The sequence below is a fragment of the Thunnus albacares genome, chromosome 3, assembly GCF_914725855.1.
Source record: "Thunnus albacares chromosome 3, fThuAlb1.1, whole genome shotgun sequence".
Taxonomy (NCBI): Eukaryota; Metazoa; Chordata; class Actinopteri; order Scombriformes; family Scombridae; genus Thunnus; species Thunnus albacares.
The window spans coordinates 2,253,828-2,278,246 of NC_058108.1; the positions used below are offsets into that span (position 1 = coordinate 2,253,828).

The 24,419-nt window shown below is 40.3% G+C and overlaps 3 protein-coding genes across 3 annotated transcripts; all 3 read right to left on the reverse strand.

Annotated features, from left to right (window-relative positions):
• Positions 1–97: 97 nt before the first annotated feature.
• jpt1a (Jupiter microtubule associated homolog 1a) lies at positions 98–8,027 on the reverse strand. The gene is made up of 5 exons (XM_044345750.1): positions 7,798–8,027; positions 6,065–6,207; positions 2,285–2,382; positions 2,092–2,119; positions 98–1,688 (listed from the first exon to the last, which is right to left on the reverse strand). Exons 1-5 carry the CDS (start codon positions 7,851–7,853, stop codon positions 1,555–1,557), a joined length of 459 nt encoding a protein of 152 aa, XP_044201685.1. The 5' UTR covers positions 7,854–8,027; the 3' UTR covers positions 98–1,554.
• Positions 8,028–11,015: 2,988 nt separating this feature from the next.
• On the reverse strand, positions 11,016–14,447 carry sumo2a (small ubiquitin like modifier 2a). Its single transcript, XM_044346913.1, has 4 exons — positions 14,347–14,447; positions 13,252–13,383; positions 12,893–12,964; positions 11,016–11,555 (listed from the first exon to the last, which is right to left on the reverse strand). Exons 1-4 carry the CDS (start codon positions 14,365–14,367, stop codon positions 11,490–11,492), a joined length of 291 nt encoding a protein of 96 aa, XP_044202848.1. The 5' UTR covers positions 14,368–14,447; the 3' UTR covers positions 11,016–11,489.
• Positions 14,448–16,090: 1,643 nt separating this feature from the next.
• Positions 16,091–24,268, reverse strand: gga3a (golgi associated, gamma adaptin ear containing, ARF binding protein 3a). The gene is made up of 17 exons (XM_044346329.1): positions 24,192–24,268; positions 23,476–23,560; positions 23,225–23,300; positions 23,026–23,124; positions 22,627–22,750; positions 22,355–22,458; positions 21,775–21,855; positions 21,534–21,671; positions 21,098–21,179; positions 20,802–20,927; positions 20,397–20,609; positions 20,232–20,314; positions 19,728–20,134; positions 18,728–19,014; positions 18,034–18,203; positions 17,770–17,880; positions 16,091–17,654 (listed from the first exon to the last, which is right to left on the reverse strand). The coding sequence occupies exons 1-17, from the start codon at positions 24,226–24,228 to the stop codon at positions 17,544–17,546; spliced, it is 2,334 nt and encodes a 777-aa protein (XP_044202264.1). The 5' UTR covers positions 24,229–24,268; the 3' UTR covers positions 16,091–17,543.
• Positions 24,269–24,419: the final 151 nt, after the last annotated feature.

Consider the following 24,419-nt stretch of genomic DNA (forward strand, 5'->3'; position numbering starts at 1 on the left):
CATGCGTGGCTGGCTCTGTTATTGAAAGCTGACAAACATTAAACACAATAGGGGTCAACTGCTTTACAAGTCAGAGAACACACACAGTGAGCACAACTCATGGTCAAAACAGATTTTTAATGTTCTTTTCCACTTGTGCCATTTCTTTAATCCCAAATTTCTGCAGTGACTTACATCCAGCAACAAGAATCGGTATAAGATGCAGACAGACGTGTCTTCTTGCATCATAAAACACTTTACTTTAAAATAGACACCACCAGGAAGGACGTTTCATGTACCTGAAATGCAGGTTTTCTTGAATGACAGCTGGCTGACACAGCAGCCACACACGTGACTCGACGATGAATTGACAAGACAGAAGCAGGGAGAAGGTGGTAGGGTTGAATTTGGTTTGAATAATGTCACGTTAAATGTACAAAAAGACCGTTCTATATATCCAGTGAGAAGGATTGTGAACAAATGTAGAAGGAGTAAAACATAGAAAAAAGGCTGAGCTGTCATAAGGGCACTTTTCAAATCTAGGATGGGTTTACCAGAAACACCACTGTTTCTTATCAGGCCCGACCACATTCCACTGGCTTGTCAATGGAAAAAAAAAAAAACAAAAAAAAAAAACAAGTCTTGGCAACACTGGTAGGATGAAACTGGAAAACCCAACCTTGTTTGATGTTGTAGCCTAACACACAAACCAGGCACACTTTGCTTCAGAGTAAAATTTACCTATAAAAACGTGGGGCACTCAAAACTGGCACTGGGGTTACAATAAATCTAAGGTTCGTGACTACAATATAAAAAAAGGCTTATTCCAATTCTGTTTCCTGACATGGGGGACATACAGCATCCATCTGAAGACAAACGTTTGCATTAATTCAGATCACAATGACAGTAATTTATGTGCCTCCTATGTGGATTATAATACTATAATCAGTAGAAAGATTCCGACTTCATGCAACAACAATACAACAATTATTCCACAATAAACAACTAACAGAAACAGCTTAAATTAAATTGAAATTAAAAAAAAAAAAAATCTTCACAGTTATGTTTCTTCTCACATTCATACATCACAGACCAGACGTGCATGCAAGATGGGTCCAAACTGAACACGGTGCAGAAGTGACAGCTTTTCTTTGCTTGTGTTTTACAAACAGGTTATATAATTGCCGACAGCTTGTTCTGCGGCAATCAAGCTAGGGGGGGGAAATTTGCCAATAGTTGATATGAGAAATGTGATCCTTGTACCCTTTCGGCAGGTTGAATGCATTACAGGGGGGCAAAGGCAGACTCTGAATCATATACATAGAAATACATAAAGTGCTTCTGTCAAAATAAACAAACAATAAAAACAGTACAAAACAGTTTTCAAAAAGGAGGTATCAAAACAATGCACTTGGGATGTGGAGGAGACTGGTGTCTGGTGGACATCAGATAGGATTCCTGCGGTACAGACAAATGGACGGGCAGGGTTCCTTGTTTTGGGGGGGGGGTGGGAAAAAAAAAAAAAAGATGAGTTCAGAGATGAGTGGAGGTAAGGAGGGACAGTTGGGTCGGGATTCAACCCAGGATGAGGCTGGACTTGCCCCCGGGGGGATTTCTGCGACCAGACGGTAGTCCCGCGGTGGGTTCCTCAGCTGGAGGGGCTTCCTCTGGATGATCTGGAACCGGCTCAGGCTCAGCAGCGCAGTTATCTGAACACAGGACAGGAAAGACATCATGAGTTCCGTTTGGAAGCACGTGCAAGGGAATAGTCACTTCCTTTAACAGTTCACATTGCCCCCGCAGGGACTCGAAGCAGGGACTGCTGGTCATGTTCATTATTTTAGCTGCATACTGTAGGTATAACTGCTGTGATGTGGCGGTAACAGCGCTCCCCTGATACATTATGCCACAATGTCATTTCACCTTTTTGGACATAGTTAAAGTTTATAGAGCTCCAGTGTTAGAATCTATTATTCAACCACTTTCTTTCAGCTTGATTTTGGTAGACTGGTTTCTGAAATCTGTAAGCTTTAAGTAATATGATCTTTATCATTGTGTGGGAATTGAAAACGGGGAATGAGGAAGGCGATGTGAGCAGAAACATGTGCTTACCAGTATCGCGTGCAGAATTGTCTCCATCCTAAGAGAAAAAGGTAGAAATGATGGTCAGTATTACAGCTTTCACATAAAAAAAAAAAAATTTTACAAAGGAAATTCTGAAAACCAGAATGGCCTATGTGTTTGTCTGCCCTCAGGGTTTCACTTCATGTCTTAATACATCTCATGATCTGACACATGATATTACTGTGGCAGGAGCGTCTGCGGAGTTGTTCATGGCGTGGTTCCCTCCTCTCCTCAGGGGGGCTGACGGCTCACCGCACAAGACACCTGTGGGCTTCCCGCCTGGAAGAACAAGGAGACTTCATTGGTCAGGTACATAGCATCCATCACCCAGAAGTACGACATCCAATAAATGTACCAGATTTTTTACACAGAACCAAAAGTCATGATGTGACATACAGTATGTCAGATATCGCTCAGCTCATGGAGCTCAGCGTGGACATCACCAACTGTCCATTATCACTTAGCAAAACTCAATATGCACACAGTGATGGAGACGGAGTTGGTGTAGCAGGTTGAAAACCCAGCTCACGCTACAATCTTCATACTCAGAATAAAGACAGACAGACACTTGAATTATTATTAAATTATTAAAATCTCGTGCGAGGTTATCAGGTCAGGAGTTTTCACACTTGGATTTTCCCAGAAATGATTAAAGAAACAACCGGAGATCAGCTGAGACACCAGTCCAAACAGGAAATGGAAGGCAACAAAAGGATATAAATACGGCCTTGGGGGGACTGCAACAATTACAGTCCACTGATATAATGGCCTGACCTCTTGACTCACATTATGCTGGACCTTTCTGTGTTACAATCTGCTCATACATACTCCAACTAACTTCCTATTGAGCCCCTCAGACTTTCATTTTCATCCTGAAAGTCTCTTCTATGAATCACTCTTCTCATACTGATGTTGTTTTCTAATGAAGATATGCTGTCAGTTCCTGCTGAGTAGGAACACAGTTTTACATCCTATCATATCCCCATTTAGTTCATCCTTTGACATTGAATTGTTCCATTGTTTATATCCTTCCTGTTTAATACATCCTTGTAGATAGAACTGATAAGTACCCACTTATCAGTTCTTCTTTCTGACATTTGTAAACATCCTTCATGTGGTTACAATAGACAGAGCTCACTTTAAGGTTTGATTTACAACTGGACACCTGGTAGGTGCTGCTGCTCTTGGGTTTTCCCTTGGTTATGTTCATGCATTTATATACAGTATGATGGCACAGGGGGGTTTTTTGTCTATACAAACCTTATTTGATAAAGGTCTGAGGCTCAAAACCTTGTTAATAAAGTGAGTACAAGTGGTTGACAGTGCGTGGGATTCTTTGGTTTTCTCACAAGGGAACAAGACCTTTTGACGCTATGCACCATTAAATTCACAGCTGAAGTGAAACCAGAACTTCTTGGTTCTGTTCCACAAATATAAAATCTTATTTTAAAATCCCACTGACTGGATGCATTAACGCAAAGAACTAGAAATCCAGCTAAGGAGCATATTCTTTCTCAACAGAAATAATAGTGGTGTTCACTCCAAAATCTTAATATCTTCATAAATAAAATGAGCTACTGTTGTTTATTCACAATTTGTGTGCGTGTGTTTTTTTTTTGTATTTCCCATAAGGAGGCCCACACTCCTCCTCTTTCCATCCTGGCTTAGGCCCAAATAAAAAGGTACGGGACATGTTGAGGGGTCGAAGGTCACATATGGTTTGAGGCTCTTCCTTGATTTGTGTCTTTAGGTGATGTGGCTCCTAGTGAACATACGTGTGTATGTAAATGTGTCTGGTGGCTGCAGCTGTAGTTTTTCATACGCTAAAAAAAATTATTTGTTGTTTGAGCTTCTAAAAGTGAGCGCTGTAGCGAAACCTCATCTGTCTGTGAATATGATAAGTAAACAAGATATACATATCACTGTGTCCCTGTGTGACAGTGGACCTCTGTCATAGTACGAGTGAAAAAGCAGAGAGTGACGACTTGCTATAAAAATGTGAAAAGTTGAAAGAAGCCGTTCTGACTTCATTTTTATCAAGGTCCCATAATAATGAGAAGTAAAAAAAAGAGGAAGAGGGGGCCAGACATCATTGAATAAAGGTTGAAAAATACTGCCGGGGCTAAAGACTAGTTTCTATCACTAAATGTGACAAGTGAAAGGAGGAAGAGGGAAATGTCAGGGACAGAATGTGTTGTAGTTGTTATTGTGTTTGGATTGAGAGGACTAACATTTACTTTTAGGCTGTTATATAATGCACTATGCTGTTAATAATTCTCAAGAGATAATAGATTTTTTTAATGTTAGGAAATTGTTAACAGCCTCTTTTTTTTTTTAAAGTGATGCTTTTCTTTTTGCTTGAAACCAGAATTGGGTCTTAAAAAATGTTCATTATTGTTATGTAAATTGCTAAAAATGACACACAGGAGGGTTTTAGTTGCAGCTGCAAAATTCCCAACTGGCTACTTCCCCGTCTGAATGACCGCTCAAAACTGCCTGATATATGTCTTCTGGACAATATATCACTGTCTTGATCCTAAAGAATCCAGGCTAAATCCATCTTTGGACATGCCAGTGATGAAAAAGCTCCTGGGACTGAAACGTCACCGTCTATCTCTTCCTTTGGTGGGATTCTGGAAAATCCAAATGAGGTTGAGGCTGCACCCTTCCTTCTAGACAGCTGCTATTGGTTCTAGCCACACCTCATCAGTGGGCTTTTAGACATTTTCCTAAATAACACATAGTTAACACTTGTAACAGCTGCTTGGTAAACACTGGTTATCCAGATCATCATCGAGATTGCTACACATCCTGAAGCCATTATGAGGAGATGGTGATGTTATCTGACTCCGGCTGTTAAATTCATTTTTACATCTGCAGACACAGTTTTAGTTTCCTCTCTCTCTTTCTTTTTACTTACAAATGGAGGTAGTGATGTCAAAGTAACAGCCTGTCTCATAATGTCAAAAGATGACTGTCCGCTACAGTACCAGCAAAAGAAAAATCTAATATCCACGTCGCGTGTCGTGATATCTGACGACTAACATTAGTTATAGTTACCTTTGACTAGACGGGGCGTTGTAATGAAAGGACATGATTACCATGAAATGTGTCCAATGTGTTGTTTCTATTTGCTATTTCATTGGATGTACATATATTTTTTTTTGAACATGTCAGCAGGGATGAAGCAATAAACATCACAATCATTCATATTTAAAGTGTTGGCTTATGTAAATAGACAGAAAATAGCTGCTGATCCATCTTGGCACTCAGAAGAGTGAGACCGGACCTCAGCTGAGAAAATAAAAGAGAAAAAAAAAAAAAGAGTGACGGTACACTGAAAACTTCTTGGAAAGTGACTCTCTCTCAATAAAACAGTCACTTTTCTATATGCCAGAAAAGCTGTGAGATGTAGCGAGGGTTGTCTTTTTGCATGTGTGGTGCGGTGTTGTGAAAATAGGGAACCACTGCATAAGGTCAAAAATGCATACCCAGCATCCATTTGATTTCCTATTAAGTTTCACTTCCTGTTATATAACTTTTGCTTTTTTTTTTTTGTTTTATTGCAGACTTGCTGGGAAGTTCAGCATTGGGCAAGAATGAGCTACCATAAACGAAATTATTACAAAGTTCACAGAGAATCATAGAGAAAGATGATATTCTACTTAGAAATATACTTTTCAAATTCTATAATAAAGCCTGTGATCTCAGGCAGCTCAGACTTATATCTAATCTATCTAATCAATTCATCAATCAGGTACCTAAACCTATTCTGTTATGTCACGTAGCGCTGCTGAAGACCTCAGATGTTATTCTTATGTACTCAGCTGTCTAGACCAGTTAGGCTAGTCCAGCAGCAAGAACTTGTCCCTCATTATCATCAAGAACTTTTTATTTTAACAGCTGTTTTATGTTCACACTGGAGGAACAAATCTTTAAAAGATGAGGTGGATTGTTGTACCTGGTGGGTTGTTCCTTCGATTAGCATAGGGGTCCTCTGGCTCAGCGAAAACGCTGGAGGCCATCTTGTTTTTCCGGACAGGGGGCTTCTCCTCATCTGCACCCAGTGAAATGTTGGAGCCGCCACCAGGAGGGCGCAACACCCTGGGGGGAGAGAGAGAGAGAGAGAGAGAGAGAGAGAGAGAGAGAGAGAGAGAGAGAGAGAGAGAGAGAGAGCGAGAGAGAGAGAGAGAGAGAGCGAGAGAGAGAGAGAGATGGTCAACACGGATACTGAAGTTCTGGCTGATTTTTCTGGAGCGTCTTAAGTTGTTGTTTTGTTTTTTTTTTAAATTACTGACCTAAATGCTGTGGTTCAAACTAGACATGTACAGAATCAGAGAGAAATGTTTCTTCATTCACACTAATTTCAAAAAAGGTCACTAATCACTTTCATTTTGGGTAGTTAAACCATCATATAGATCTGTTTCTTACTTAATCAATGTGATTGTAGATTATATTTACACTGTCTGGTCATCCAGACTCTAGTGATGAGGAAAACCATAAAAAAAAAAGTTGCCGGCCAAGAGGATATGGGTCATGTCTGACATATTACTCATACTTAACTGCAGCTGAGAGGATATGTGGGTTACTGATATTTTACCTCTATTGCATGTTGCATGATGTAGGCCTACACCAACAGCTGTGTTGGTGAGTCAGTTTCAGTTGGAAGTTCTCTATCACAATGATGACATTATTACAGGTCAACCCAGCTTGGATAAATATCAGCAGCACCTCTCAGTGTATTGCAACATACTTCAGCTTCCAAATATATTCATGGGTGATGACTTGTACTTTAGACTGAGCTATTCACAACTAGGTGTGCCACTGTTCATGCTTATTAACGATCATTCCTTTATCTAAAATTGAAAGGTAACACTAGAGAGTGACTTCACACTGTGGTCTAATGCATTTTTGTATTTTGCATTCACTATACTCCATGATTATATTCACTATGACTACAACTTATTGAAAACTCAATCGTTCATCAACACGGTGGCTTTTAAATGTGCATTATTACAGTTTTAATATCACTGGAGTAGCAGTGCATTGCACCTTTCACTGCTTCTCTGTGATGAAAAAGCTGGTTTTCATATCAGGTGTGGCCAGCTGTAGCGTGGCCCTCGCATCATTGAGGCCACATGCAGGGCAGACTAGAAGATATCCTGTTTGTATCTAATTTCGATATCTGATCATCTTAAATTATCCACGGGGGCCCCACCCAACTAGAATGACAGATTTAATGTCTCTCTCTCGTTTTCAGACAATGGACGGACACACACAAATAAAAACTAATACGGGAATGCACGAAGGATGCACCCAAGCCCATGTAAAGGCCTTCATAGTTAACACTGGGTACCGAGGCGTCCACTCTCTACTTGCTAGCTAAGCAGCTTCTCTACAAAGGGAGGGTACATGTGTGCTATCTTGCTAGCTAGCTTAACGTTAAAAAAAATGGGAATGGTCCATCATAACGAACAAAGGTGTGGTACCGAGCTTTACCCTAGCATCGTCCTCTCGTGCCTGGTTTCAAAACCATTTCAAAGCAGCTAAATATCGATGACGGGCAAGGGTCAGAACAATAATGTCTTCAATTTTACATGAACCCATGTTAAGCGTTGAGGTTAACGTCAGAGGATGCTGGACTTGAGGGCTCCGTGGTGGCTAACGGGTAACGGTCTGAACAACGCCTTTTACCTGGAACTGCTTTTAGAGCCGGGCTCCATCCCTTGAAATGTCGTGGTCGTCGTCATTTTTGCACAAGAGAGTCGAACAAATCGTATAAACGTGAGAGGATAGACGCGAATTACACTGCAATTTACAGCACTTCACCGCCTCATCATTGTCTATCGTAGCCGGTGGTTCCCAATAATCAACCTGCCTCCAGTCTATGTGGACTAGCCTCAAAACGGCCAGAAGGAGATACAGCTAGCACTTCCTGTCAACTGTTCAAAATAAAATGTACCCACCTGGCTTATAAAGGTTGCAGCCTTTTTAAAGACAATATCAGAGTTAAATCATATAATATCTAAGTTATTTATTTAAGGAGTACATGATTTACGGTTAAGTATTGTGAAATATTTAAAGTGTAATTTGAAGGCAAAACACCTTACTTCCGGTAATGTCCTTATTTTAGCCTAACTTGACAGAGGTGCGACAGAAACCATTGTAGAAGGTTGCTCTGCAGCCTAAGCACCGCCCACAAGTGAACAGCTTCCTTGTATGATTGGATCCTGGCACATTAATCAAGCTTGTGATTGGATAAATTATTTACATGGCATGCACATACTGTCTATCATGTTGACCCAGAAATCCACCATCACTTTTGTGTAATTTGCCAATGTTTTGTATTTTAAACAGTTCAGAGTTTGTATCCAAGTATACATGATCTAGAACTGATACTGATAGAAAAAAGTTTCCACTTGTCTGTCAGAAGAGCTTTCATAGATCTAGTTTGAGGCCAAATTTTTCTAGCATGTGCTGAAATGCTATCAGTGTGCCAAATTGCTGTAAAATTAAAATATTTTACAGGAGACATTTTTTCTAAAGTGAGAACAGGGACCATTTGATTATACCATCAGATGACTAACATCAGCGACCTCCTTTATGAGACAGAACATCTGCATCCAAAATACACAACCTGTCAACTCAACCACTCCAGTTAGTGAAATTAAAGTGGAGACAATTGTCAAAATACAGCCTTATAGAAGAGCACAATTTTCCAAATCATTCCAAGTCTTTTTTTTAAATTAATATATACATCTTCATGTATATAAATGTAATAAAAAAGTGCACTTAAGGGGGATAAAGATACATTTTTTTTTAACACAGTACAAGCTGTTACAGTTTTAATGTTGGGTTTTTTTTTTGTTTGTTTTAAAGGACCAGTATGTAGGATTTAGAAGCATCTAGCAGTGAGGTTGCAGATTGCACCCAAGTGAATACTCCTCCACTTCCATGCATGTGGGAGAAACTACGGTGGAGATGAAACTCATGAAAAACACAAAAGGCCCTCTCTGGAGCCAGTGTTTGATTTGTGCATTCTGAGCTGCTGTAGAAACATGGCCCCTCCGTGGAAGGGGACCCAACTCCCTACGTAGATGTAAGAGGACTCATTCTGAGCTAACGAAAACACAATCATTCTTATTTTCAGGTGATTATACACTAATTAAAACATACTTATGAATATTATATTCCATTTCTGCCAAGTCCGTTCCTCGAGATGCCGCTAAATTCTACACACTGCACCTGTAACCCGACGTGCCAGATGGTTCGTCACACACAAACCATCTGACAAGTCGTCCTTGGAAACTGGAAAAGGGCAGGCACTTGGCAGGTGATTGGATGAACCATCTGTCTATCACCATCTATCAAGTTTTTACCTTGCGAGGCAGTCGGGTTCGCAACGCTGATTGGCCCGAACCAGCGGTGGTTCTGACACAAGCGCATAACTCAAAACTGACAAGATGGATTCTCACATGATGTCGTGATGTCGTGATCTCTGCCTCACAAGGTAACCTTTAAAGACTGTTGAATTGAATACATATATTGTTTGAACTCTTTACGAGAGGCAATAAAGCACAGTTTCTTACTTGTAAATGTATTTTTATGGATATGGAATTTGGCCATTATGATAATAAGATTGATCACATAACCAAATTAATACCCCTGTTATGTAGGAGATAACAAGATTTAAACAGCATCCAAACTCCACTGCACCCTTTTTTTTAATGCCCAGGTGTTACAGGGATATAATATCCTGACAGAAGACCATCCCTGTTAAATAACTGATATACCAGCACAATATTATTGTGAAACCAATATCCCATAAAGAGAGATTTGTGTTTATATTAAATGTACTTTTCATTCCATATAAAATAGTTATGAGGTGAAAAATTGTTTGTGGATGAGAGAGCATGACAAGAAAGTCTGGTGATGACAAGCAGACATTTTTACAGGGATTTTATCAATATCATAGTTACAAACAAGAAAAAAGAGAGGCACAATATTCCAAATGGAGGTAGGGTTTCTGAAAAAATTGCTTCAGTCAATTTATCTTAAATGTATTATTTAATGTATAAAAATCCCAAAAATCAAGCCCACCATTTTTTATAAGAATCCGTGACTACTGTTTTCTTCAAGTGATGTGTCCTATTTTTCCATATGAAACTGAAATGCATTTTGTAAATCTCTTTTAGTAGTTTGTTATGAAGTTGCAGAGCCAAAGCTGCATGTCAGGAGATTCCCTCCGCAAATTAATACTCCGCCTCTTAACGAGAGATCATTGCAACTCACTGTTATAGATTGTAAACAAATTACACTTGCGCTACGGAGGCAGTTATATAAAGAGGCTGATGCAACAGCACATAATGATTTGATTTGATATGATTTGTCCTTAATGGGGATGTTATATTACACTAATTCACTATATGTTGACTCATGAGAACTATTATGGTGCACCTTTCATTCAGCAGAGGCATGCTCTCCCAGCTGGCAAAAATAATTTAAAAAAAAAAAAACGTATTCCTATCTCTGCATCTTTAGTGTCTAACCTTTGTAAAGTCATTAAAGCAATAAAAATGTTATGAACACCGGGTACTTTTGACTAAGCATACATCGGAAAGCCCTGGATGTTTTTATTCGTTTTTGCTAACATATGAGAATTCCTGGAAACCGATTGGAGCATTTCAAGGACAGTTTGATGTGCATCCTTTAAATAAAGATGTTTTATTACATAAAGTGTATGAAAGGCATGACTAAAATAGTCTTCCACTGTCATTGTGTTAATTATGGATGGACTCATAGTGAAAATAAAGTATTACCCTTTTTGCTGAGAGCCTCTCAAAGACCCCACTTTGTACTGAAGTTTCCACAAAAAACAACAACCAAAAAAAAATAAACAGTGGGGACATATGTAAAAAAAGACTCAATTTATTCCAATAATACATTTTCATAACAACAACAGATGTCAGTGAATTTTAAATGCAGGCTTAATTGACAATGACAAAATTCCATCTGAATCAAAAACTCAATGACATAAGTATAAAAACTAAAACAAGGACCAAGTATATTTTTTTCCCATAACTTCCAAAAGAAGAAAACAAAAATCATCATGACAAGAATTTAAATTTCTTCGGCACATTAGACTCATTGCAGCTTACGGGTCTGTCTACACTGCGCAGTTCTGACATGTTAACATATGAATGACAAGTGTGATAGAATCCAACTACACCAACTGTGCTGCTGCTGCTGCTGCTGCCTTTGAGCATTTTTGTAAAAGTATTCCACTGGCTGGTATCAACACTGGTCATGAGCATTTGAAGACTGGGCATAACAAGGATGTCTCAGGGAAATGAAGGGGAGGTAGGGATGTTCGTAGGAAACAGTCTTTAAAGAGAAGAACCTCCGGTTTGCTGTTGGAACACATCAATCGTATCTTCATCCTCCATTTCTAGCTGCAAGGAAAAAACAAAACAAAACAATCAGATGTCAGTTGAGAGTCTGTTAGTAGCTTGTGTGAAAGATATAATACATCAGTATTATTCTAATGCTTCTGCTATACTCATGGGGAGGCATGCACTGCCTGAATTATATAATATTGACTTATTTATCACCATTTAAATAGAAGTAACTAAAATGGAACGACTGCCACTGCAACAGCTGTTCTGAGTCATTCTTACAAACAGCACGGTCGCTGCATCATCTGTTCTCTAAAATCTTCCTTCTTCCTGTACATGCGTCAGAAAAACCACATTTTAGTGTGAAAGCAGTGGTCAACCTTAACTTTAAGGCCAGTTAGGAAGTGTTGACAATGCCAGCGAGGTCAGCTAATCTAGCTAAAGGGGTAATTAAAGTCTTATAATAAAAAAGGGTTTAGTTTGAAACATGTAATAAAATTTATTTTATTATATTTGTCAAAACACGAGCAAGGAGCATAGGTAAGACAAGAGAGATTGACGTAGCACTGCGGATAGGTCGGAAGTCAAAAGAGGAAGAGCTCGTATCGTGGTCAGATGAAGAAATCTTGGGGGCTTATTGGAACTCCGTAGCATAAGACTGTAAATAAGGAAGTGAGCGAGGCCTCTTTTTTTTTTTTTTTTTTTTTTTTTTTAAATGTATCTGCCCTTGTCCGAGGACAATGACCCCGTTCACAGCAGTTTGTAATGTCTGTGCTTAATGTTTACACAATACACAGCACTTTAACTCTGTGCACAGTAAACGCACTAGGCAAAGAGAGTGTGTCCACTCTGACGCAATCCATGTTGAGTATTAAGTTAAAGCGAATTTCCAGGTATTTATAGTGAGTTCTGTTTCTGCAGAAAAGGTCTTTCTCCAATTATTATTAAACAAACATCAACTTCCTTTCTTGAAAATCGAGGAGGAAACGGCTCATAACATGAATATCAGTGCTGAGTCCTCAATGTATTCAAGAACTTGAAATTGTGATGAATAAAAACGAAACACTTTGGGTTTTGTTTTTTGTTTTTTTTTAAATAAAACTAATCATCTCTGGAAACTAAGAGACACTTTCCTTATGTTTAGGCTTCTCTGTCAACTGTAATTTGATTGGATGCATTTTGAAAGGTAACCAGCCAACAGGTGATAAGTGATGAGAATAATTTGAACTTTCAAAAAGAGCAAATATGTGTCAAGACCAAGTCATGCACAACGTTCAATATTATCAATACTGTTGGGTGATAAGTCTCTCCATAGGAAAACAGTGTAGGCAGGCAAAAAGCAGCTCTGCAGGTTCTCACGTGTAGGCTGAACGTGAGGGTGTAGCCTTCGTTACCTGCGAGGGCGTATCTGTTTCATTGATGGGCTGACCGTCGAATCGAAACCGTATTTGCCTCATTGACAGCCCCTGTGAGACAGACAGAGCAATATTATGGTTAAATTATTATATATAACCTTCTATTATTTCAGGATCATAAGATCAATTGAAACATGACAAACATTAATACCGAAGAGCACCTTGGAGATAAAGGACAGGTTAGTATATGCTACTGCGTCTTACATATTTGCCTATAATAAGTAATGATGGACTATTCTTCATTTGGCAGGAACACCTTCAGCTGGAGCATTGAAGTGAAGTGACAGATTCTTATAGGCAGCATTACAACTGTGGTACAGTGTTTGTAGTAGCCTCACCTGCCGTTCACAATAAGCCTTCATCAGTTTGCTGAGAGGAGTGTGCCTTTTAATCTTGAACTGCACCACTGAGCCATCCTGCCCTGCCACCTTCAGGTTGATGTGCTCATTGTTCTCTGTCTTCACTCCCTCCTGAAAGAGAAAATAAAAGTTTACAGCAGGTTAGACTACTAAAAAAAAAAACAAGTTATGCAAGAAGCCTGATAAGGTCTAGCATGTCTAGCAGCAAGGATGTTCAGCATGTCTAATACGTGAGCCCCCAACCACAAAACCGCTACAAGTGGGATCCAACACAATTTAAGATTCTGTACAGTATGTACCTCACTGACTTATACTGTGTATACTGACAAATGTACATGTACAAAAGTGTGTGAATTTAGCTTTTAACCTGTTTCAGCTGCTAACCTGAGCTACCTGCTCCCGGTGAGCACGGACCGGAGGTTTGGTGCCATTATTGAGCAGCATTACAACTTCAACGTTAGCATTAGCATTTAGCTAAGCTAAGTAAGTCGACAATGGCCTACAACCTACAATAATACCCAAACGGTTTTGGCAGAATGAAAAATACAGCTTGCAGGTATCAACGGCCACACGTATCCCGAGACACTCGGGTGAGCTGGTGATAATCATGATTAGTTAAACTATTGCATGTGGGATCCGTTGACAGTTAACGGTTTTTGCTCAAACAATTCATTCGGCCTGTAACTGGTCAGCGCTGCGGTCTCACTTTTCTGCAGTTCACGCTAACGTTATCTGGACACCGTATTACAATGTATTACAAAGTGCACCGTATATACTAATGCCAGCTTTTAATATATGTTGTTTAAGTGATTTTTAAAGGGCTCAATATTATAATTTCTTTCATTCCGCCCGGGTCTCAGGCACATTAGCCGCGTTAGCTTATTATGCTAACTTTACCCGCTAGCTTGCTAACACGGCAGCTCTGGTTTGTGTTGCTTGACTTCTCTGTAATTATGCAACCGGTGAAGAATTGGTCGCACAGACTGCATCTCACAGCGTCATCTCTCTAATTAACGTACATGGATTGGGTGCACACTGTGAGAGAAAACCACACAAAAAAGATCTGCTCCTCACCTTGGGTTTTTCGTCTGCCATGGTTGCTGCTGTGTCTGTCTGCGCCTGGCGCCTGTTCTGCTGCGGCTGCGCTGTCTGGCCGCGCCACTTTGCCTCGGCTGCAGTGCTCACAGCTGCGCCAGATCAACAGAGCGTTACTGAGATGGACTGTATGAAACCCTGTTACATCTAGTGCATTCGCATTCCCACAGTCTGCATTTTAATATTTGATATTAAATATAATAAATATTTGATTTTGCAGCATGCAGCAAGTAAATGAGAAAAGTGTCTAACAGTGTATAATAACATTATAGTAGTGATGGAACCTTTAAGTACATGCACTCAAGTACTCTACTTATTAGATTTAGGTAGGCTACTTGTACTTTAAATTGAGTATTTCCATTTTATACTTCTTCATAATGGGACTACATACAGTCATATATTATAGGAAGGACACGTTGACACCACACTCTACATACACATACAGTGCAGCTTGAAAGTTTGTGAACCCTTTAAAATTTTCTGTATTTCTGTGTAAATATGACCTAAAATGTGGTCAGATATTTACACAAGGCCTAAATCTAGATAAAGCAAACCCAGTTAAATAAATAAGACCAAAACAACGTATTATTTATTGAGAAAAATGATCCGATCTTACATATTTGTGTGAGGCAAAAGAATGTGAACTCTTGCTTCAAATAATTGGTATGACTCCCTTTGACATCAATAACTTTTAACTGTTTTTCAGCCCTGTATATCAGCTTGGAGGAATTTTAGCCCATTCCTCCTCACAGAACAGTCTCAACTCAGGGATGTTGGTGGGCTTCTTTGCATGAACTGCCTGTTTCAGGTTCTTCCACAGCATTTCTATACAATTAAGGTCTGGACCTTGACTCGGCCGTTCCAAAATCTTTCTTCTGCTCTAACCATTGTTTGGTAGAACGACTTGTGTGTTTAGGGTTGTTGTCTTACTGCATGACCCACTTTCTGTTGAGCTTCAGTTCACAGACAGATACATTTTTCTGTAGAATCTGCTGGTACGACTCAGAACTCACAGCTCCATCAATGATTGCAGGCTGTCCTGGTTCGGAGGCAGCAAAGCAGCCCAAACCATGATACTACCACCACCATGTTTAAAAAAATGGGTTAAGGTTCTTATGCTGGAATGCAGTGTCTGCTCATCGCCATACATAACGCTTCTCATTCAAGCCAAAAAGTTTGATTTCGGTCTCATCCATCCACATCCACTGGCTTTTGCACGTGATCTTGAGCGAACCGTAGATGGCAGCAATGTTCTTTTTGGAGAGAAGTGGCAACTCTGCCGTGCACACCATTGATGTCCAATGTTCTCCTGATGGTGGACTCATGAACATCGACTGTAGCCACTGCGGGAGAGGACTTTAGTTTCCTAGACGTTACCTACAAATCAACGATTGGATGTGCCAGAATTTTCTTCAATTAAACAAAGACAAAACTGAAGTAATTGTTTTTGGAGTCAAGGAAGAACAATTAAAAGTCATGTCAATACATCAGTAATAACAACTAAATAGTATTATAATGACAGGGATCATTCTATTGCATAATGCCTACCTTTACTTGGAGTATTGTTATTGCTACTTTAACTTCAGTAAATGATCTGAATACGTTTCCCACCACTGATTATAGTTGACAGCCACATGGAAATTCACCTCGACAGTGTTGCTGTTGATATAATACTAGATTAATATTGGTCTTGACACTGAAAAATGAGACAAAGATGTGAAAATTGTAATACAAATAGATCCATCTCAGTCTTTATTCTCCATGCACAGAAACAGTTTTTCAAAAATATGCAATGACAAGTTCATTTAACAATCTAAGACAAATAAATAATAGTTTTATAAGAAATATGTAGAGAATCTCCTATATAACACTAATAGCTCCAGAAAGACAAACATACTGTTTTTTTGATAACCGCATGATAAGCATAATGCTTTGGATTCATCCCAAATATTTACTTCTGATTTATTCTGTCAGTGCTTACAGAAGACATATTTTCCTACTTTGATATAGGAAACTCCCAAACGAGCTTAACATTTACATTTGACCGAGGGAAAATATCCTCACTCTCTAGTTTGGTTTCCACAACATGGTCTAACAGGGGGGAGCAAAGGCTAAGTTATACATGACATTTAATTTCCTTTACAACAATATGACTTCCTGTTTCTAGGGGAGAATTCTCACCTCTAAGCACATCCACTCATTGTATGCGCTTCACCTCTTCCCCTTAATAACTCATGTTGTACCTGCCAAGGAAAAAGGGGCTACTAGGATTACATTTTTTATATGAACATGCTATCCAAAGTTCACAGCCTGGATATGTAGCAAAACAACTCTTTTTCCCATCAGAATCCACCACACTGTTGCTACATAATGCAACATATTAGAACATGTCTGTTTGAATATTTAGTAACATTAAAGCTTCTTACACACACCACATGTGTACCCGCCTTTACTTCAGTACTGAAAAAGACCGTCATAAGATGAGAATGCAGGATTACACCTGCAATACCATACAGTAAAGTTAACAGATCTGATACCTTCCACCCCAAACCAAAAAATAAATAAACACATTCATGATAATAAATACTGAAAGACTGAGAAGCACACCAAGAGTCTTAAGCTATGAGTTAGTACAGAACTCAGAAGACTAGTAAAAGTATTCAGTAGTAACGGTGAAGCTTATTGGGAGACGTGAAGTGAGAGTGACCGAAGCAGCAAATCATGTGAAATGTGGGTTGTGATCACATGACCCTGGCTTCACAATCTCCTTCAATATGTGTTTTTTGCTCTATGTTAAGACTGCCTGGTATCCAAAAGTGCAAGAGTACTCCAATCAGTTCTGATATGATGGAGGTGTAGGAGTACATGTGAGCATTAAATGAGAATAAAAGGGTATAGTAATAACCTAATAATAACTTATTCAACAACCATCATCCACGTTCAACCATTGCACCGCACTGACTACCTATCTGGCACTGTAGTAAAGTTTAAATTGACTTTGGCTACTTCGGTGGGCCATCCGAGCAGAAATTCTCCTTCAAGGTCCGTTAGAGTTTATATACTATATTCTTCAAATCTTCCAATACTGCCCTTTCTCTTGACCTTTGAGCTGCACTGACAAACTGAACTGTTTAAGAAGTCTTGTAGTGTCTGGCCAGCCTAACAGGTAGGCAGGGCTATAGAGCCCCCCATCTGTCAGCAGGCGGGAACTCGTTCACCTCCCCCACTTCTGTGTGCGGCTGCTCTCCCAGCGTGAATGTTAGTTTGTATCTCATCCGAACGTTTTCCTGCAAAACACACACACACACACACACACAATCATTATCCTCAAAACATACTGTGCTGTAAATAATTTGCAGATGAATACATTACATCATGCATTAACAAATGTATGACCTCTACCTTGAGAGGATTGGCAAGCAGCATGACCTGAGTGATGGCAGCAGGGGGGAGGATTGGGTTGAAAGGAGCCAGGTCTGTCCCCGAGGGCGACTGCAGTCTCACTTTCATTGTCTGGGGAGGAAGTGGACGACAGACATGTACATTAAATAGAAGCAGCGACCCACTTAAATGTTTAAAGATTTGAACATCTGCCCTAAAGCAATATTTTAAATATAAATGCATGCTGTGTAGCTTGTGTAGCAGGGATGAACAGCAGGTTTTTACCTTCGGCACAGCAGCCTGCAGAACAACGTTCCTGACGGGCAGCGGGGCTGTGTTCAGCATAGACGCCACCATCACCAGTACGTCGGGCCGGCCTGGTGGACAGTCGGTGGCGAAATGCAGCAAGACGCGGACGCCGTTTTTATCGTACGCTGTCACAGGACACACTTTACCTAAAAAGGAAAAAAAACATGCTTATTGCTTCAGTAGTTCTTTACCAATAGAGTTGTTGGATCTGTTTTTTTTTGCCTGTGTGATCTGTAAAGTAGGCGTCTCCTCCCTCTTGCACATTCACTTTCAGACCACAATAAAAAATGTTTACAATCAAGGCAAAGTATAATTGGGGAAAATATCACCCAGTCTCTATTTCCAGTTTTCATCAAGTTTGCCAATGTCACCACTAAGTGGCAGTAATGTCTAGAGTTCAGTTTTCAAATCACCAACCGTCTCAAAGGACGAGGAAGCTGTTACTAAATGAACTGAACTATTCAAACACCAACTGTAACCTCTAGTTTCTTCATGTTTATCCTCTCTACAGGGTGTTCTGTTAAGGTACAATTTGTGAAATTCCTGGAATCAGTGTGGTTGACAAAAGGTACAATATCCCAATAATACATGTTTTGTTCATCCATCAACTTTTTCCTATGCACCCAAAGTACTAAAATATTCCAAACAATCACATAAACACACAACTCACTTGGCTTGATGGCATCCAAAGGTACAAAGACATTAGCCAGCGATACCTCTTCTCCCCTGCCTGGACTGGGCTGGCTGAGGGGGAGGACGGGGGACAGAGAGCGTAACAGAGGACTGTCATCTGGTTGACACTTGGCAGGCGGGAGAGTGGACCCTCCTGACATCCCTCCTATGAGCAGAGGGTTGGATGTGGTGGAGGTGCCTCCAAGATTGGACAAGAGGGTGGCAGGAGGATGCAGATCCTCACTCTTGATTAGCAAGCTGCCAAAATCCATCACACCGGGTGTACTGTGTGGATAAATGCAGATTTGTAGTAGTCAAAATCGTTACAGGCCTCATAATGCTTCATCTAAAACAATGACGGTGTATAATAACGATACAATAGAGACAAAAGATGGAGGGAGACACTGAACACTAGCTCAGATTTAAAGCAATCATTGAGCAATCTTGTTTAGTAATTATTAATGGAATGCATAAGCACTTAACCTCACAACCTCACACTAGCACAAAACTAAATCTCAACCACCTGATATCCAATCAACTGGCGTCTAGACACTTCGGCTGCCGCTTTAAAAATCATCAGTCACAATATTTGCATTTTGATTAAAGACAAAGCACGTATGTTAAATGTAATATACATTTGCATTTTAACCATCTGCTCTGAGCAACGTTGCCTAGTTACAGTGCTGAAAACACTGCTTGTTAAGCGGCGGCAGGGTCATCCAAGGATCACTTTGTATCAAAGGTTATTGGAGTCTCGTGGATCGCTCTGGCATTTGGAAACTAGTGGTTGAGATGCACTTGAAATTTCATATAACAGAGAAATCACTGTTAAGCATCTCTAACTCTCACTAAGACCAATCAGTGCAAAAAAAAAAAAAAAAAGCCTGGAATTGAACAAGGATCATTTCCACGAGATCTTTTTAAAATATAATCCGGTATCCAAGATGCTATGTGTGACAGATGGACAGAAAGGTTCCCTCCCCAGTTGTACTACTCACATTTTAGGACTGCCCAGATCGAGCAAGGCTAGGTCTTGCAGATTATGATTAAGAGAAGGTGAAGCAGACTGGGAGGGCCCTGCTGCAGCGGAGACCTGTTGTGGAGTGACAGCGGTGGCTGATGGAGCAGACAAGGCCGTGCTGTACGACGGAGGGAGAGCTGCTGGGGCTGCGACAGTCGATACCGAACCGACTGACTGCTGTGACTGTGACGCTATCGAGACAGATTCTGTGGGAACGGAAGGTGTGGGGAACGCAGAGACGGGGAAGCTTAAGGCAGAGGCAGCTATCGAAGACTTGGCGGGGCTGACTGTCGCAGCGAGGCCGTGTGGGAAAAGTGACGATGTAGAAAACGCAGGAGCTGGAGGTGAGGTGGTGTCAAAAAGATCCAAATCCTTACTGGAATCCTAAAGGAAATTGTGAGAAAATACACTGCTATCATTTTGAAGATAATACTTGACTTTAATTAAAAAATAAATTGCAATCATTTCACAGTGTGCGTACCTGTAATGGTTGAAAATGATTGTTCATGTTAACATGTGTCGGTGCGGTTGATTTGTTTGAAACAGGAGCAGGTTCGTTGAGGCCTGCGAATGGACACAAATGGGACAAAACATGTCACATCTCATATTGTCATAAATATCAATAATTCAAATGCACGTATGTTACCTAAAGACAGCAGTTCTTCATCCAGCAGAGAGAGTGCTGCGGAGGGTGCGTCGGGGCTCAGGGACTGAGCTTCAGGGGCAGCGGAGCCACACATGAGGTCAGCTGGAATAGACAGAGAGGATGCTGGGGGTTGTTGTTCTGGTTGAGAGGGGCTCTGGATGTCCAGACCCACCAGGTCGATCAGAACCTCTGACTGAGTTGTGCGGCCGGTGCCTGTTAGACGTACAGAGAAAACAAAGATGTATTCAGTTTCAAAAACGTAATACTGTCTGCGTCCATCCATCTGTCAAGCAAAGTTTAAAGGGTCAGTTCAACCAAAACACAAAAAAACAAAACACAAGACATAATTATAGAGACATGAAATTCTCTGATTGTAACTGTGCAGACCTATCAGTTCAAATTTACCCTTTTGAACAGCCGATCGTGTTCGTTGTGCTTCTTCAGTCTCTCCGTTGATGGTCTGTCCTTCCACAATCTTCTTATAAGAATTAATGACATGGGAGAGGTCATCACTGGCCTGCAGGATGTCTCCTGATAAGTGCAGTTTATAAAGGATAGATGAGCTTTATAAAATAAACAGCAACAAAATAATAATGACATTTTTTTTTCCCCCCCACAGTGTTTGTTAAATTTTAGAAACTTTCAGACAGTGATGGGTTTCTATCAGAATAATGAGAACACATCATGACAGGATTTCTTACCCAGGTTGCTGTCGTTATCCTCGGTCTCGGTAGCGAGCTGAAACACTGTTTGCCTTAGCTTGTCACAATCACCGTATAACTCCTGGAAAAAAAAAAGAGTTTAAAATAGCCTTGAACAGTCACATCTTGAATTTCAATCCAGTGCTGCTGTATCAGAGGGTATAAAAAGAACAGTGTTTCTCATACATAATAAATGTCACTTAGGACTATGATATAAAAAGTATGCAATAAATAGAGTTTCATGCTACATATGTGATACTAAATAAAGACTGTTTTCATTGCTTCCTGCAAGGTTGAATCAAACAGTGGTAACAGCAGCGCTACTACGACTGCTTCAGGGTTGCTTTGGAAAAGGTTTGAACACGTCTTTCCCCGAAAGGACAATTAACGCCAAAGAAATAAGTGTATTCATTACAAAAGGTCACGGAGAACAAACCTTAATGAGCTCCTTATCACCGTCAGTAGAGTCTTCTGGGCTGAAGTAGGCGAGCATCTCGTTAAGGAGTTTGACGCTGTTGTTAACTGCCTCCAGAGTGCCTTTTTGCTTTGTCACTTTCTGTGTTCTCACCTCATCCTGAGATTTAAAAAAAAAAAAAAAAAAAAGAGTTGAGCTGCACGTTTAACTTGATCAGTATAAAACACAAGCTGTGTGCAGGGATCTCTCTTCAGAAACAGACCTCTTTGACCATGTTCTTGATGAGCCGATTGGCCTCTTGCAGATCTTCGGGCTTTTTGCTCTTCAACAGCAACGCCAATCTCTAAAAGAGAGATGAGACGAGCATCGGTGAGTGAACGTTCAAGCCCGTCACCCGCAAGACTACACAAACACAAGCAGCGAAGCCGTACCGGCTCCTAGACCCTGAAAAAACAAACTGCCCCCGTAGATCAACGCAACGTAAACATTCAGCCATGACCCCGTCTGCTGTGTCGTAACCAGTGAGGTAAAAGAAGAAAATAAATAACCACTGCATCCACGAGAGAAGTTTCAGTGTCATACGTGTACGTTAGATGTGACCTTTTGATTGTGGGAATGCAAAGCTTTTAGTCATGAGAGCAAGAGGGAGGGAGATGGAGCGTGAGATCTACCTCCTTCTATTACATTTAGCCTAGTTGTAGCGGTTAAATGTGTGTTTTTTTTTTAAAGAATTTAATTTCTCATAGATATGGCAGCCAACAGAGAACGAGGAAAAGAGAGTGAGTGAGTTATGTGCATGATTTGCAGCGTGTTCAGTCACATCCCGAAATAATTCTCCTTACCCGGCTCTTCTCCTCATCATCAAAGACAGGATTCTTTGGTCGCGGAGAGGGCGACGGTATTAATGTGGCATCAAGAGAGATTTCTGGGTCAACTGACACGATGCCTAAAATAAAAGATGATAACAGGCAGGTATTGTATTCGGGAAATGAAAGAACATAATAATCTTGAAACAGTCTCTGTACATGTGTTATTTTTAGTTATGTATTCGGATAGTGTTATTAGATCTTATTGGCAGATTCTCACAGTCGTTCCTGAGTGATTGATGACTCACCCTGTGTCTTCAGCATCTGATAGGCTTCACAGATCTTTGCTTCATCCGGTAGAGACACAGTCCAACTGTACAGCATCTCAATCACTTTCGTCTTCACCCTCTCTGATACTTTGTCTCCTAGATACTGAAAAAACAAACAGCTTACAATTACACTAAATTACAGCTGCAACGATTATTTGATTAGTCGGTTGTTCGGATAATCAATCGTTTCATCATCATCATGGTTGCGTCTTGAGTAACAGTTTGACATTTTTCAATATTTTCTGCCGTTTTTTTCTAACAAGACAAAACAATTAATCAAGGAAATAATTAATCGATAATAAAAATAATTGTCAGCTGCAGCCCTACACGGAATATGAATTCCAGAGGTCACACCGCAACAGGAGAGATATTACTTACTTTAGGTGAAACCACTTTGATTAGTTCATTTAAAAACCGAAATTTCCCGACTTCATTGTGAAACCTTCGCCCGCAGTTCTTCATACAAGCCTCCAGAACCTACAAAAGGATAAATAAAACGGATATCTTCAACTTGTACGAGATCATGCCGCAACCAAAAAAAAAAAAAAACCTCTTTGAAATGATCGGGGCTACGGACCGTTAACGCTTGTATGGCCTCCCATTCCTGAGGGGACTGAATCTTGTGAGCCAAAAGTCGAACAGATATTTGTGGGCTGAAAAAAGGTAAAAAATACAAGTTCAGTGACAAAAAGCGATAAAGTCGGGGTCGTGACAGGCTTTACAATAAACTACGTATTGACCACAATGAAGACACAGATGAGCGAGATTAGATGCGTGTGACTCATTGTTGCAGGAAAGGCTGAGTTGATTGAATGAATGTGACCATACCCCTCCAGCTCCTTATTGATTTGGTCACAGAATCCCATGATATACTCCCAGTCTTCCTGTCTGTTGGAAGGGTTGGTGGCCTTGTCTGAAAAAGAGAAGGATACTCATGAGCATGCAGCCCTGACAGCACATTTCATAGGTTTCTATGATAAACAGGCTGCAGCTTTGTGATTCAATGAACTGGACTAAGATTTAAGTCCAGACCCTTGAGTATCTAGCCGGAGCCCTGACAGATGTTGTTGTCCCTATTTTCAGCCTATCTTACGTTATGACTTCTCTATGCAATAGCCTCCAGACACTTCACCGATTCCAGTTTGTTGTTGCTGTTGCAAGTCCTGTTTGAACTTGGGGGTAAGTTAACGCCTGGAGGTGTTCAGGCGTCTTTAAGAGAGTAAATGTGTTACTGTTAGCAAACACCAGAATAAATAGCTGAATTTTTTTTCCAGGCATTTCGAGGTACCGACTTTAAGTCCATGACAAAAGTAAACCAAACATCAAAGCTTATTTTGGCTAGTGACATCCATCATTGCCAGCAGCTGTCTGTGTTAGCCAGCTCCTGACAACACACACACACATTATTACACGGATATTTTTAAAATACAGCAAAGACATAAGAGTTCAACTAACGTTTCAGACACTTACGCCAACGCAGCACGCTTGTACACACAATGAATTTGAATGTACGACGTGAAAATAGAGTTTTAGTGTGCACTTACTGAGCCAAGACTCCAGCGACTCTCCATCATCCGCCATATTTGCACTCTGAAGCAAACAACGCGTGACTGCTGCTGCCTTCACGTGCTGTCGGAAACATGGGAGTTGCTGATTGCTGAGTTCAATGACCCATTGACATGTTTCGTATGAATGGGTAAATTGAAGAATCGTCTTCATTGCCAAGATATGACTGTATGAACAATAGATTTAAAAAAAAGAAGACGTATTTC